At 43.6% G+C, this 14,886-nt stretch overlaps 1 protein-coding gene across 1 annotated transcript in view; it reads left to right on the top strand.

The window, feature by feature from the left end:
- The window catches only part of LOC310875769 (neural cell adhesion molecule 2-like), a 116,702-nt gene that overhangs the window by 67,195 nt on the left and 34,621 nt on the right, over positions 1-14,886 (top strand). Inside the window, exons 8-11 of the mRNA XM_083789114.1 lie at positions 744-894; positions 3,036-3,223; positions 7,678-7,774; positions 10,669-10,845. Coding sequence (XP_083645240.1) covers positions 744-894; positions 3,036-3,223; positions 7,678-7,774; positions 10,669-10,845 — 613 coding nt within the window. The remainder of the gene's footprint in view (positions 1-743; positions 895-3,035; positions 3,224-7,677; positions 7,775-10,668; positions 10,846-14,886) is intronic.

The following is a 14,886-nucleotide window of genomic DNA, read 5'->3' on the forward strand; positions in this document are numbered from 1 at the left end:
ACGTTGCAGGCCACAGACGTCAACAGTAACTAAGTACATTTACTCAAGAACCGTACTTAAGCACAACGTCGAGGTATTGTGTTTGCGACGTGTCACATTATTGTGAGCTTGTATAGAACTGCTACTTTCAAAATAATCGTATACATTTGAAAACTCGAAACTGTTTCCGTTGAAGACAGTCCAAGGCCCCCGAGATATTTGAAATCCTCGACTGCCTCGAATAATACACAGTGCCAAATGGTTTTGTCCTCTGTGTTAACTGTCAGTGTAATTGTGCCTCGAAGGCCGAACATCCTGCACACATCCTGATTTCTACAGCCAATGTCATGTTAACCCATTCTGACCTGAGATCAGATTCATACGAGGTTTCCGCCGGACACACACTGGTCTGATGAACCCATTCTGACCTGAGATCAGATTAAAAAAATGTCAGTCGTTCTTCGATAATAAAAAGAAATAGCAGACCTACAAGCTCGTATCGCGCCACTCGGTGGCGCGATATGAGCTTGTAGATCTGCTATTTTTAAATAGCTAAAGCATAACATGATGCCGACACCAAAATGGGTGCCCGGTCAGAATTGGTTAAGCAATGTCAGTCACCATGTCCTTGAACTACCTGTATACATAAGATCTGCCCATACTCACTATACAAGTGACAACAGTATTCAATCTACTGTGTGTGTGTGTGTGTGTGTGTGTGTGTGTGTGTGTGTGTGTGTGTGTGCATGCGTGCGTGCATTTAGAGCCAAGACGGGCGTTTTGAGGTCCGTGGACGCCACGGCAAGTCCACGCTGAGCATCGGCGACGTGCGTCTGTCCGACCTGGGCCACTACAGCTGCGAGGCCTTCAGCAGGATCGGAGGCCATCAGAAGAGCATGTTCCTGGACATCGAGTGTGAGTAGTACATCAGTGGTGGAAGAAATATAATAAGAAAGACATACAATTGACGGTGACGAGTGTGACAGGAAATTTCTATTTAGTTTTGGTCGTAGTCTGTTGAATAAAATGTCATTTACTTTCTTTGAGTCTATCTGAAAAGTTTTAGTTTTAGTCTAGCTTTTGGTCGACTAAATCCACAGTTGATTTAGTCGACTGAAGTGTATTTTAGCGTAGCAAAGAGGGCAACCAAACATAACAATTACTACTTATCACTCAAATTAATGAATGAAATGGAGCCAGCAGGCTCGCCTGGAGCGGACTGGCTAAGTAACCTGCTCATGATTGTCTGTTGATAACATTCGAAGTGGGTGCAAAAAAGGGTAGTTGACAAACATTTCTCGTCATAGTTTTAAAGTTGGCAAAATGAACAAGCTGTAGGCCAAGCCAGAGGTAATGAAGTCATTTACTGAAGCCACTGCTGACTGTGTGAGGGGTCGCGTGGGAAGAGACTGCACATCCTGGTCTGTGACAGAGGGCTTGCCATCAATCTCTTTAATAGAATCCTGGGAGCCGGCTGCATTAAACAACAGTAATGCCACTCTGTCTGAGCCGGGCCGGCCCAACGGGCCACAGAGAATCCACGCTACTACCTTCACTCACCTCATCCATTACTCGCCCGTCCTTTTCCTGCCTGTGGAGCCAAATTAGCTTCTCTGTTGACCATCCTTATTGTCTCCACCAGGCCGAAGGCATGGGGGGAGAGTATGTTTTTTGCACTCCGTCCGTCCGTGTGTCCGTCCGTCCGTCCGTGTGTGTGTGTGTGTGTGTGTGTGTGTCCGTAAGCAGCTAATCTCGGCCACCGGTCGATGCCAAATTTTGCACACACACTCCCTGGATGCCAACGATGAATCTCTGCCCCAAACTTTCCAGAACGGCCTGTTATAGCGCCACCAGGAGGCCGCTTTGTGCAAAACAAGTTTTTGCACAGTACACCTACAGATTTTGTCCAAACATCGCGCAAATTGGTACACAGTCTCTCTAGAGCCATTCAACGAAACAGATCTTTCAGATTTCTCACACTCCATCCTGATCCGGTTAAGATTGGCTTCCAAAGTTCACAGGAGTGCTCAGTTTCAAACAAAATGCTGCAAATCATGAACACATCGCGTGATTTCCGTGAAATTGTGCACCCACATTCCCACTAGGCCGAGGACGAAATGCCACATGAACAATTTCAACTCAGCCTCAAGGTGGCGCTATAACTGGCCGAAAAGTGTTTTTACCTCTAATTGCACAGATCTGTGGATAACTTTGTATGCCAACTCCCTAGAGGCCAAGGAAAAACCTTTGCCTGGAATTTTTCACATCTGCTCATCCTGGTGGAGACCTGTGCCCAGAAGGGCACTTTTTCTAGTTTTTTTTATTCTGGTTGGAGATAATAATATGGCTGAATTTTGCCCCAGTGTGAAGCATATCTTCAATTAGGAGTGAGAAACACAATATGAATTAATGAGACATTATTCTTTTGGAGGAATTTGCTTGTTTTTCTTTCTCTTATTACAGTTTTGTTATTCTCTTTGATAATCTCAAAAAGCTCTACCTTTGAGCATTTATTGGCTACCATAAATTTCATCAGTGGGAAACACATGTCGGGCTACTCTTTGATAATACAATTAGGATATTGTGTTCACACACACACACACACATAAATATACAGTAATTAATGCTCCATCATACGACAGTGCGGCATGCCAAAAGTAGCAGGTCAATAAGCTCACCACGCCGCGAGCTCATATTGATTGAAAACTTTATTTCAGACACAATGGGTCCACATATACAAACAACAAGTACAAACATGACCGTAAATACAAAACAACAACACAGAGATAGCCTTATATGTAACAGGCTATTTTCACTCCAGGCAGTCCTTGTCAATCAAAAACATATATAAACATTGCCTCCAGTGTTTCCAGAAACATGAGGAAAAGACTGTATCACTCTGTGTGATCCCTGTTAAGGCCGTAATTAATACATACTGTAGATAGGCGATGTTTTGAGTACCATACGGGTCTATGACAGAATATCAATCAGGCTTTATCTCTCTCTCTCTCTCTCTCTCTCTCTCTCTGCCTCTCTGCCTCTCTGCCTGTGTCCAGACATGCCCAAGTTCCTGAGCAACCACACCATCCATTACTCGTGGGAGGGGAACCCGGTGAACATCAGCTGCGAGGTCATGTCCAACCCGCCTGCCACCATGCTGTGGAGGAGGGAGCGCTTCACCATCTCCGCCGAGGGCACGGCCAACATGCGCGTGCACAACGCCGCGGGCAGGTCCCTGCTGGAGGTCAGTGATATCGGTGTTATGACAGCATGCACATTTTGATTTTAGTTTTAGCCCATTCTGACCTGAGATCAGATTCATACGAGGTTTCCGCCGGACACACACTGGTCTGATGAACCCATTCTGACCTGAGATCAGATTCTAAAAATGTCAGTCGCTCTTCGATTTTTCAAAAATGGCAGACCTACAAGCTCGTATCGCGCCACTCGGTGGCGCGATATGAGCTTGTAGATCTGCTATTTTTCAATAGCTAAAGCATAACATGATGCTGACACCAAAATGGGTGCCCGGTCAGAATGGGTTAGTCATGGGTCTCCTTGAAAAGTTTTCATTTAGTTGTATAGTCACATTCTAGTCACCTGGAATGTTCTAGTGTTTGTCTAGTTTTAGTCGGCTAAATCTACAGTTGATTTAGTCGACTAAAATGCATTTTTGGCAGGCCTTGATGCTGTCGTAATGACTGATTTTTACACTTGCTGAAAATAGGCGATCTACAAGCTCACGCAGCTTGTAGATCGAGTGAAAGTACGATATGAAAGTGTACTTACAGTAGCAACAGCAAGTACTAATTATGCAGAATTTTAAGTTTTCAGATCTAGCCTATACAAAAATATTTTGAAAATAGCAGATCTACAAGATCACAATGCTTGGCGAAACATTGTGAGCGTGTGCTAATGTATTTTTGGTAATACTAATGAAAGTAACTAGTAACGTTTTCAAATAAATGTAGTGGAGTAAAAGTACAATATCTGCCTCTGAGATGTAGTGGAGTAGAAGTAAAAGTATTGGAAATTGGAAATGCTCAAGTAAAATACAAATACCTAACAAATGTACTTAAGTACAGTACTTACAATTTACAATTTACAATTTAGGCATTTAGCAGACGCTCTTAACACAAAAAATGCTGGAAACGTATCCATACGCTTTATTAATATCGAACGCCGTACGCGCGAAGCGTATGTATACGTTTTATACGTTTTTTTATTGCTTACTGTACATCAACGTCCTATGCTCCAGGACACCGAGGAAAATAACAGCGATCGTCTCCAGGAAGCTCCAATATGTGATCCGGGAGTAAAAAGCCCCTCCCTCCTGAAAAGAGGTCTGTCTGTGGCGAAGACGCTCCCTCCTCCAATGCCTCCATTACACGTATGGGTCTGCACGGCAACGGCATAGACCAACGCAGATGTCAGGGCATCTAAAATGGAGTTACCCATACTCTAGTATTAGTCTAGTGTCTGTGAATACACTCGATTCCCCCTCCCCTCCTGTTTCTACATGGTTTCTCCCGAGGAATCTTTGTGGGGGGAGTCTGAGTCTCTTCTGCCCGGATCGCATTGCAGTTTGAGTTCCCTGGCCCCAGGCCACACTGCGCCTTGTAATCGCCTTGCACCGCGCTCTCATTCTCGGAAAAAGATATAACGCAGTCGTGTCGATTTGCCCTCTGCCAGTATATAAACCAAGAATAATCTTCAACGATCGCCATTTCATAACGTTTTCAACACGCACACGGCACACGCCATGATCAACTAACTGCCTGGCTACGTCTTCAGTCTTCACCAGCCATCGCTATCCGTTGTGTGGATCGCCATCGCGTCTTCACTTTGTTTGTTTGGGCAAGAAGCACGATCAGCGATGGAAAAGAGCTTTATATCCACGGCAGATAAGTAATGACGTATTATCGAAGGACCGCCATGATCAACTTACTGCCTACGTCTTCGTCAGCCAATGCAGCCATCATCGCTATCCGTTGTGTGATTGTGGATGTAGTGTAGGCTATATCCACGGTATCGAGAGAGACGCCCGGCTGTGATATAGGTCTTATCACTGCAATTATAATGAATAAAAAGGCTACAATCACACAACGGATAGCGATGGCTGCATTGGCTGGTGACAACGTAGCCTCGGTCCCAGGCAGTTAGTTGATCATGGCGGTCCCTCGATAATACGTCATTACTTATCTGCCGTGGATAAAACTCTTTTCCATCGCTGATCTCTGCTTCTTTGCCCAAACAAAGTGAAGATAGCGTTGTCCAACAAAGCAGCCAGTTATTTGATCATCTCTCTCTCCTGTGCTTCTTTCCTCAAACATGTCCAGACATGTCAACCTCAACCACTAAACTCACCGATCCAGTAACGCATCTCACCGTTATACTATCGTTCTGAAGGCAGATATAAAAATAAACATAAATAAATTATTGTCATATACATACTACACACTGAATGAAAGCCCTAATTGTCTACTTTTAGGAGGAAAACAAATACATAATATTGATCCCATGTACAGTTTGTCAGTAGGATATTGAATGCAGTTGTTCAGGTCCAACTATTATTCACAAAATAAGGCCTATAGCGACATGTACATATTATATACCGTATGAAACAGAAGACCCTCTGCTTTCATAAGAAAAAACTAATACTGTAATAATAATAAAAATCACACCCCTGTGAAGTGAGCATTTCCTCATGAAGTTATCATAGCGAGTTATAAAGGTTTAAAGTCACAGAGATTGACAGGCAGATATAAACATAAATAAATTATTATCATATACATACTACACACTGAATGAAAGCCCTGAATGTCTACTTTTAGGAGGAAAACAAATATACAAATATATACAAATATAGTTTGTCAGTAATTGGCTATTGAATGCAGCTTGCGCCCACCAGAGAGGATTTCAGAAAATGTTGCGCAACATTGCACTGCTCACTTCACAGGGGTGTGATTTTCATTATTATTACAGTAGAAGTATTTTTCTTATGAAAGCAGAGAGTCTTCTGTTTCATACGGTATATAGTATGTACATTTCGCTATAGGCCTTATTTTGTGAATAATAGTTCTTCTGGTCCATGCATTTTCTGAAATCCTCTCTGGTGGGCGCAAGCTGCATTCAATAGCCAATTACTGACAAACTATACATGGGACCATGTGTATTTGTTTTCCTCCTAAAAGTAGACATTCAGGGCTTTCATTCAGTGTGTAGTATGTATATGATATTATTTGTGTTCATTTTTATATCTGTCTGTCAATGTCTGTCAACTTCAACCTTCCATATCTCTGCTGTTTTTTCAAGCGAGCAGCGTGCCTTCAAAAGCAGGTTTTAGAAAAAGGTCAATATCTCCAGAATGGAAGATGGTAGAATCATAATTTTTTTTTTAAATTGAAGTGGACATGTTTGGCCTAGTTTTTATTTATGCGATGTGATTCTAGCTATAAGAGGCCCCTCGCTGTGGGCCCCTAAAAAGTTCAAAAGTCCAATGTTAATCGCTTAGCACCAGCAAGCCTGAGCAAATAGAAAACTCTAGCATACAATGTGTTAATCCAGAGCGACTTACATTTATTTACTTAACTTGAGTAAATGTACTTAGTTACTTTACACCACTGGTAGGAGATATCGGTCATGCTAGGGATATGCCATGTGTTGTTGATTTTGACATGAACTACATTTAGTTTTATAGTCAAATGTCAGTCATCTGAAATGTTTTAGTCTAGTTTTAGTTGACCATAAATGCCATGAGATTTTAGTCGACTAAATCTACAGTTGACGTAGTCGACTAAAATGTATTTTGGCCTGCCATGATGGCACTGCAAAGGCCTGATTTATATTCGGCTGTGTGCCGTTAATAGCAGATGTACAAGCTCACAGTGTCGCAGAGCTTTTAAATTATATTTTTTTATCCCACGATTTTGTAACCCATTTTTCACCCCATGTGCCGCAGAGCTTAATAGGGATTGGATGTTGAACATGCATCAAACAGACAGGTCATTAGGCTTGTTATTTTTGTTTAAAGGTATTATGACATTATTTATAACATAATTTTAACAACATTAAAAGTCTTGGCCATGGTCCTTCAAACGTGTCTAAAACGTTTGAACACTCAACTCCACTCCAGTATTTCTTGCCAGGAGTTTTTGTGTATGTGTAATCTGCATCCTGAGAAGGCATGGAAAAACACATTATTTTAGCCTGTAGATGTCGGTAATTCCCCCTTTCCTGTCAACCCAAGATGCGCTTATTTGACAACTTGGTAGGAACGTCACCGTCAAAAATAAAAGAGTCATCTAGGCCAGTTGGTATCCAGTGTAAGGACTTGTGTTGATTGACACAGCCAACAACAGAGCAGATTGATTTTTCTCTAGAAGCCATTATTAGTAAGTATTACAAAGAAACAAAGTTGCGGTCACAATGAGGAAGTAGGGAGGAGAGGAGAGGGGCGGGGAAGAGAGGGTAGGCAGGGAGCAGAGGGGAGGGGGCGGAGGTTTAGCAGGGATCTACGTATATGCCTGCCATCCAACCAGATGAGACATTTTTGCATAATTATTCACAAAAGTCCAGAAAGCAGAGAATACACTGAATGTTCAAACTTCATTTTTTTTGGTGACATTGATGTCAAGAAAAGCCAAAAAAGCCAAAAAATCTACCAAAATGTGTTTTAAATGTCACAATCCCTTTAAGGTGACGCCGATGTCGGACAGAGATTTTGGACGCTACAACTGCACCGCCCGAAACAACATTGGCATGCGCTACCAGGAATTCATCCTGGCACAAGCAGGTAAAGTTGGTGGTCACCTCAAGTATTCTAATATCACTCGACTACACTGGTTGAAAAAGTACTCAAATGTTGTTGTTTTTTTACATATTAGTAAAAGTCAAATCAATACTGAAATGCAGAACTACTCCGTAGGCCTAAGTAAAAGTCTGGAATTCGAAATGCACTTTTTGAAACCATGGTTCATGTTTTAGGTTTGTTATTAGAGAAAGATATTTCTTTACTATAGTCCTACTAGACCCCAGGAAGACCCCAAGGAAATTACATCTGGCCACAAAAGATCACAGGATCGTACTGAATTTGAAGAGTATAGGGGGATGCCATATAGGCTCAATATGTCAGTTTGTCGTATCGGAAGTATCTGTGTCAATGTTTAACTCAAATCTTTGCTTCTGGGGAGTCCCTGGAACTGTATATTTTGAGATGGGCGTCCGCAGCAAAATACATTTTATTTTGGCGGTTTATAGCCTTGGTTTTGAGCACCACTGAGCAACATAGTTTTTTTTAACTGGAATGCACGAGGCAGATGCAAAAAGATCACAGCACATTTGTCGCTTTGTATATCTGTTGCTGACGTGTCATTGCAGCTACTGTAGCTTTGTAGCTTTTGTATCTGGAACTTGAACCCAGCTCAGCTTCAATTTGTAGCAAATGTGCAGCTTTTGCAGCGGCTACAAACGTCGGGTGCATCTTTGTTATAGGGCCGATTCATACTCCTATTTTTACCGCTGTTTCGGCGCTGTAGTGCCGAAATGATTTCGGCTCGTCAGAGATTTTCAGTGGCACCGAAGAGCCGACTTTAGGACGGTACCCCCCCCCCCCCCGAACCTCAAATGACGTCACATTGTACATTGTACGTCACATTGTACTACAGAGCCGAACCGACTTTTATTCGGTTCGGCGTATGAATCGGCCCTAAATTTGACAAAGATAAGTTACATGAGATTCAGCTTGAACCCATTTTGACCTGAGATCAGATTCTATAAAATGTCTTCTACATCCTGACAGTTCTCTGAAAAAGCTATATGTTTCTATGTCAGTCGTTCTTCGATTTTTCAAAAATAGCAGACCTACAAGCTCGTAGCGCGCCACCGAGTGGCGCGCTACGAGCTTGTAGATCTGCTATTTTACATAATGCTAAAACCAAAAGAGGTTCTAGTACAGTACAGTAATAATAATAATAATAATACCTGGGACTTACATAGCGCTTTTCTAATACCCAAAGACGCTTTACATGTGTGGTGGCCGGGGGGAAGGGGACATGAGAAAAGACAACTTTATTAGAAAACAAGTCAAATAAGAGTAAAACCAATAAGAACTGTACATGTAGCAGGTTAAAAACACATCAGCTCGGGAGTATTTAGTCACTGAGGCCTTTTGCGATGGGCAAAAGGCCTCAGTGACAGTTCCTCACACCCGCGGTCTTCAAAGCTAATCATTCTAGGCAGTATCATGTCAACCCGCCCTTAGTAATGGCTTCTCTCCAGCAGATATACTGTCAGATAGCCTCTATATCCAGGGCAGATATCAAGGATCCTGTGTTGCCAAGGAGATATCAAGCAAAACATGTAGCAACAATGGCACCCTTGGAATTTCACAGGACCAGTGTATGAAACTTTGATTTAAGATGTTTGTGTTGTAGTCAAGTCCACCTAAAGCGAGTTCAAATCAAGACCAAGTCCGACAGGGGGGCGAGTACAGAAAACACTGTTACTTAATATGAGCGTCAAAGCAATATTTTAAATATTTGTTATTAGCATAATTATGCATTCCATACATTCTATAAGGCTGGATCACATTTGGACATATGACATCATCAATTTGCGACGGGAGCAGTACACTACTGGCATATCCCCCGGCATATCTTTTGCGGGCTAATTAGTGTCAATTTGGGGGTCCTTGACCCCATGAAAAGGTTTGGGAAGCACTGCCCTAGGGGGTCCTCAGAGTTACTACAGACACAAATCATTGTGTGATGGGAACTTTTTATTTTTATTTTTTTTAGCATCTTTATATTCTGAGGGTAGCGGCTTCGGATGTAATCGGACCATTTAATGGCCGTCATCATCAGCCCTTATCATGACTATGAAATGGAGCCAGTGTTTACAATGTCTACCTACTGACGATGTACAATTTCTCATTTCTCATTTCTCGCACAATTTCTCATTTCTCATTTCTCGCACAATTTCTCATTTCTCATTTCTCGCACAATTTCTCATTTCTCATTTCTCGCACAATTTCTCATTTCTCATTTCTCGCACAATTTCTCATTTCTTATTTCTCGCACAATTTCTCATTTCTCGCACAATTTCTCATTTCTTATTTCTCGCACAATTTCTCATTTCTCGCACAATTTCTCATATCTCATTTCTCGCACAATTTCTCATTTCTCATTTCTCGCACCATTTCTCATTTCTCGCACAATTTCTCATTTCTCATTTCTCGCACGTATTTCTCGCACATATTTCTTGCACATATTTTTTTTTCGGATTCACCGTTTTGCCTGTTTACATGGAGAAGGGATAAAACGGCATTCTCAAAGATTTCCACACTTTGTTGCTTTTTCACCTCCTGAAAACACCGTTCTCGTCTAAAGGGACACCAGCAAATGATACTTTATTTTGCCGTTTTCTATGAACACCGTTCTCGTGTAAAGACCACCTAAGTGCCTGCCCAAAACCCTAACCCTAACCACAGCCTTCAAGCTACGTTTTACTACTTTTTCACTTAAACAAAAGTGGCAAAGGTTTCACAACACCCACTCCATGAATTTCACCCCTAAAGCCTTTTCTATAAATCTGTTGAAAGTGGATAGGGGTTATCTCTCCCGTGAAAATGATGTCCTCTGCCGGGCGGGGGGCTAATAAATAAGCTGTTGAAACGCCTGTGTTTTCCAGACGTGCCGTCCAACCCGTATGGCGTGCGTCTGTCGGCCGTCTCCCAGCGCCTGGCCACCGTCACCTTCATGAAGCCGGACTCGCACGGCGGCGTGCCCATCGGTCACTACCTGGTCCAGTGCAAGGAGGGGGGAGGAGCCCACGACTGGAGGGACGTGCAGTCACACGGCGTTCAGAGTGAGTGACACGCACGCACACACACGCACGCACGCCATCTTTATCAACATGGGTGAAGCTACCAGTAGGACGCCTTGAGGGCGAGAAGCGTGCACGTGACCTCGCCCTAAAGGGCGAAGTCACGTGCACGCATCCGCCCATGGGTGACGGCAGACTGCTGCGGCGAACGCTGGGCGCTTTGGCATGGGGGGATCCGATCAACATATGGAATGAATTCTGTACTGGCCTATATGGAGGATCAACATTTTATGGAATGTCACAACAGGTCAGCTCCATACGTGGAGATCTAAGGGTTTGAGGTCAGGTTTGGAGTTGCTAGGCTGGCTGTGATGAACGAACCAACAAACCAACGGGAAATGATATGGCCATATTGTGACATTGCCATATATGAAGGCCCCCGACGATGTCGCCTACGTCGCGACTACATATATGCCCATATATGGAGATCCCTGGTGATGTGGCATGACCATATATGGAGGCGTGGGTAACTAGATGTGACGTCACGACGCGTGACCATTTATGGAGGCGTGGGGTGACGACGAGCGGACGGACGGGAATGCACGTTTTCAGAGTAAACGCGACCTGTGGTCGCAATAACAATTGCTATCAGTTTGAATCGCACATTAGTAGCAGTGAGAAAAGCAACGAAAGCTTCTTTATACAAGCTTGCTGAGAGCCGTTTCGCAGGTAAGTGAAGTTGGACGTGTCTGTCTCCGCCGGCGGCTCTCAGCCCTCTTCGCTTATCGTGCTGTCAATACGTCGGCGGGGCGTTTGTTGGCACGGAAAACACAACCGCCAGGTTAAGCTCAGCCACGTCAGGTTATGAAGTTCTGACCTATTGCATGCCCTCCCCGCGTCTTAAGCCGCGGCCCTCTCTCGTATCGGTGGAGCGTGAGAGAAGAGGTTAATGGCTCTCATCTCTCGTGTCATCCTCTCTCTCTCTCTCTCTCTCTCTCTCTCTCTCTCTCTCTCTCTCTCTCTCTCTCCGCTAGCCTTTTTTGCCTCCGACACGCTTTTCACCCTGCCAACACCGCCAGTGGCGTAAAGGTACATTTACTGATGCACTGTACTTTAACCCATTCTGACCTGAGATCAGATTCATACGAGGTTTCCACTGGACACACACTGGTCTGACGAACCCATTCTGACCTGAGATCAGATTCTAAAAATGTCAGTCGTTTTTTCAAAAATAGCAGACCTACAAGCTCGTATCGCGCCACTCTGTGGCGCGATACGAGCTTGTAGATCTGCTATTTTTCAATAGCTAAAGCATAACATGATGCTAACACCAAAATGGGTGCCCGGTCAGAATGGGTTAAGTACAATTTTGAGGTACTGCATGCATGTGTACTTTACTTGAGTATTTCCTATTTCCAATAGCCTACTTTTACTTATACTCCACTACATCTCAAATATTGTACTTTCACCCCACTATAGCCTACAATTATTTACCAGTCATTTTGTAGATGGCTGATTAGTATTACAAAACACACTAACCACTATATATATATTTTGGCTATTTGAAAATAGCAGATATACAAGCTCACAAGCCTGTAGATCGGCTATTTTAAATTATATTATTTCATACATTTTGAACAGGTGGAATGGGACATTCTGTGCAATGAGTACTTTTTACTTTTGGTACTGTTGATATTTTGATTGCAGATAGCCTATACTTCTACACTTTTAACAATTTTTAATTCCGGACTATTACTTGCCATACAGAGTATTTCTGCATGGCAGTTTTGATACTTTTACATAAGTAAAACCTGTGAGTACTTTTTCCACCCTGCCGCACACCCCCCCCCCCCCCCCCCCCCCGCTAGCTAGCTCGCTCGCACGCACGCACGCACGCACACACACACACACACACACACACACACACACACACACACCTCGCACAGCTTGCGCTGTGTTATAACATCACTACTCTTACCGCCTGATGAGAGATCGTCCCTAGAATACGTTGGAAGCTGAACGAGCACACCCGTCCTCCTCCTCCTCCTCCTCGTGATGGCAAATTGATTTCTGGGGGCCTCCTCCTCAGTGCACGTATAGGGAGGAGACGGTGGTGTGCACAGCAAGCAGACGGCGGCGTGCACAGCAAGCGCACGTATGCGGCTGTGAAGGATTCCTCTGAAGAAGGAGTGGAAGTCAGGAAGACGGAAGGCCGGGAAAACCCGACAAACCAAACCATCTGGTCTTATCACCGATATCCATCATTCTGGAGATTCCGTGAGAAGCAATGAGCGACGCTGGCGGAATGAATGCTAAGCAGCGGGATGGGATATAGAGCCGAGGCGGAAAGCGTAAAAAAAAGAAAAAAAAGAAATCGAATCCGTGGAATTGAGGAAAGCGAGAGAAAAGAGAAGGATTTTAACCCATTAACCCATTCTGACCTGAGATCAGATTCATACGAGGTTTCCGCCGGACACACACTGGGTCTGATTAACCCATTCTGACCTGAGATCAGATAAAAAAAAATGTCAGTCGTTCTTCGATTTTTCAAAAAATAGCAGACCTACAAGCTCGTATCGCGCCACTCGGTGGCGCGATATGAGCTTGTAGATCTGCTATTTTTAAATAGCTAACGCATAACATGATGCCGACACCAAAATGGGTGCTCGGTCAGAATGGGTTAAGCTTGTAAAGCAGCTTTGGTTGCTAATACTTTGTTCCAGGGACACCCCCCCCCCCCCCCGCCACCCAAGAAAAGATTTGAGTTTATTTATAGAAGCTATTATATTCAAAGATTTGCACAGAAATTGCCACGATTTTTTTTTTTCAAAAGTAGCAGATCTACAAGCCGTGAAGCTTTTACAGTATACAGTATATCTGCTATCCCCATGGCAGCGGTTCTTTGCTGGATTAAAAAGAGGTTGCCAAGGCAACACAGCCTTTGTTTGATGTTGTTATCAAATATGACACATGCAAGGCAAAGGGTCAACATTTGGAGAGCGTGCACACTCTCAAAAAATGTTTGTTCTGGTTGGAGTAAATCCTCCCAGATAAATAGCATGCCCAAATAATCCCTGCATGCACTTTAATCTGCATGCTTTATTAATGGTTATTCAGTCACTTTATATAGGCACCTCCATCGGGATATCCATGATATCACATTTATTATATGATAATGGTAACCACTTGGCTGAAACATTGAGAAGAGTGGAGTTCATGCATCTTTGGGTTAGTGCCCATGGTCGGAGTGAGATGTCTCCCATTCCAATATTGGAATTATTTAACAGTCCCTACAGTCTCTATACAACCCTGTTGTAGAGGGAACTCAATTTCACCTATGTCTCTTCTTTTGGAACTACAGGCACGTTCCAAAATAATCATTCTAAAACGGGTAGTCCCAATACTTCATTCTGATTGGCTGGTTACCGTCACGTGACCGGTGTAAATTTCACCGATAACCCACTCCTTCAATCACTTTGTATCAAACTGCAGCCTTGTAGCTGAACTGGGGAAGGGGAGCGCTTGATTGCTTTACAAACACATGCCGTGCGGACGTCTAAGCACCGCCCGGCTCATATGACTGTGAATGTGTGGCTCCAGGCAGCCCCGTAAATACATCAAGCGCTATTCTCCCGTCACATAGGCTACTTGCGGAGCAAAACAAGGAAAAGGAAGTGTTTTGGCTCTCGGTCGCTCGCTCTGGTGGCACAAAACGTAGATACTTTTGTGAATTTAATAGTTTTAATATTGCTTAGAAAAGCAATAAGCCACTCGAGGCCCCAGCTTACCGGGTATTTTACACTGGCTGGGAGGTAGAAGACCCTCCGCTGCGTGTCGGGTCTGCCTACGCTCCCAGGCAGTGTAAAATACCCGGTAACCTGAGACCTCTCGTGGCTTATTGCTTAATTTTTTTCTTTTATTCCCCAAAGGTCAGCGGAGCCATGATGCTACAATGAAACCAAACTGACACGAATAAGCAGAACACGGGTTATGATTTAATTCACTGACGCCACAGGGCATCACCCTGAATATAGAAGTATTAATTTGCAGAGTAAACTAGATGGACGAGAGAGGCGCACTCAA

The sequence above is a fragment of the Protomyctophum parallelum genome, assembly GCF_964188405.1.
Source record: "Protomyctophum parallelum genome assembly, chromosome: 18".
NCBI lineage: Eukaryota > Metazoa > Chordata > Actinopteri > Myctophiformes > Myctophidae > Protomyctophum > Protomyctophum parallelum.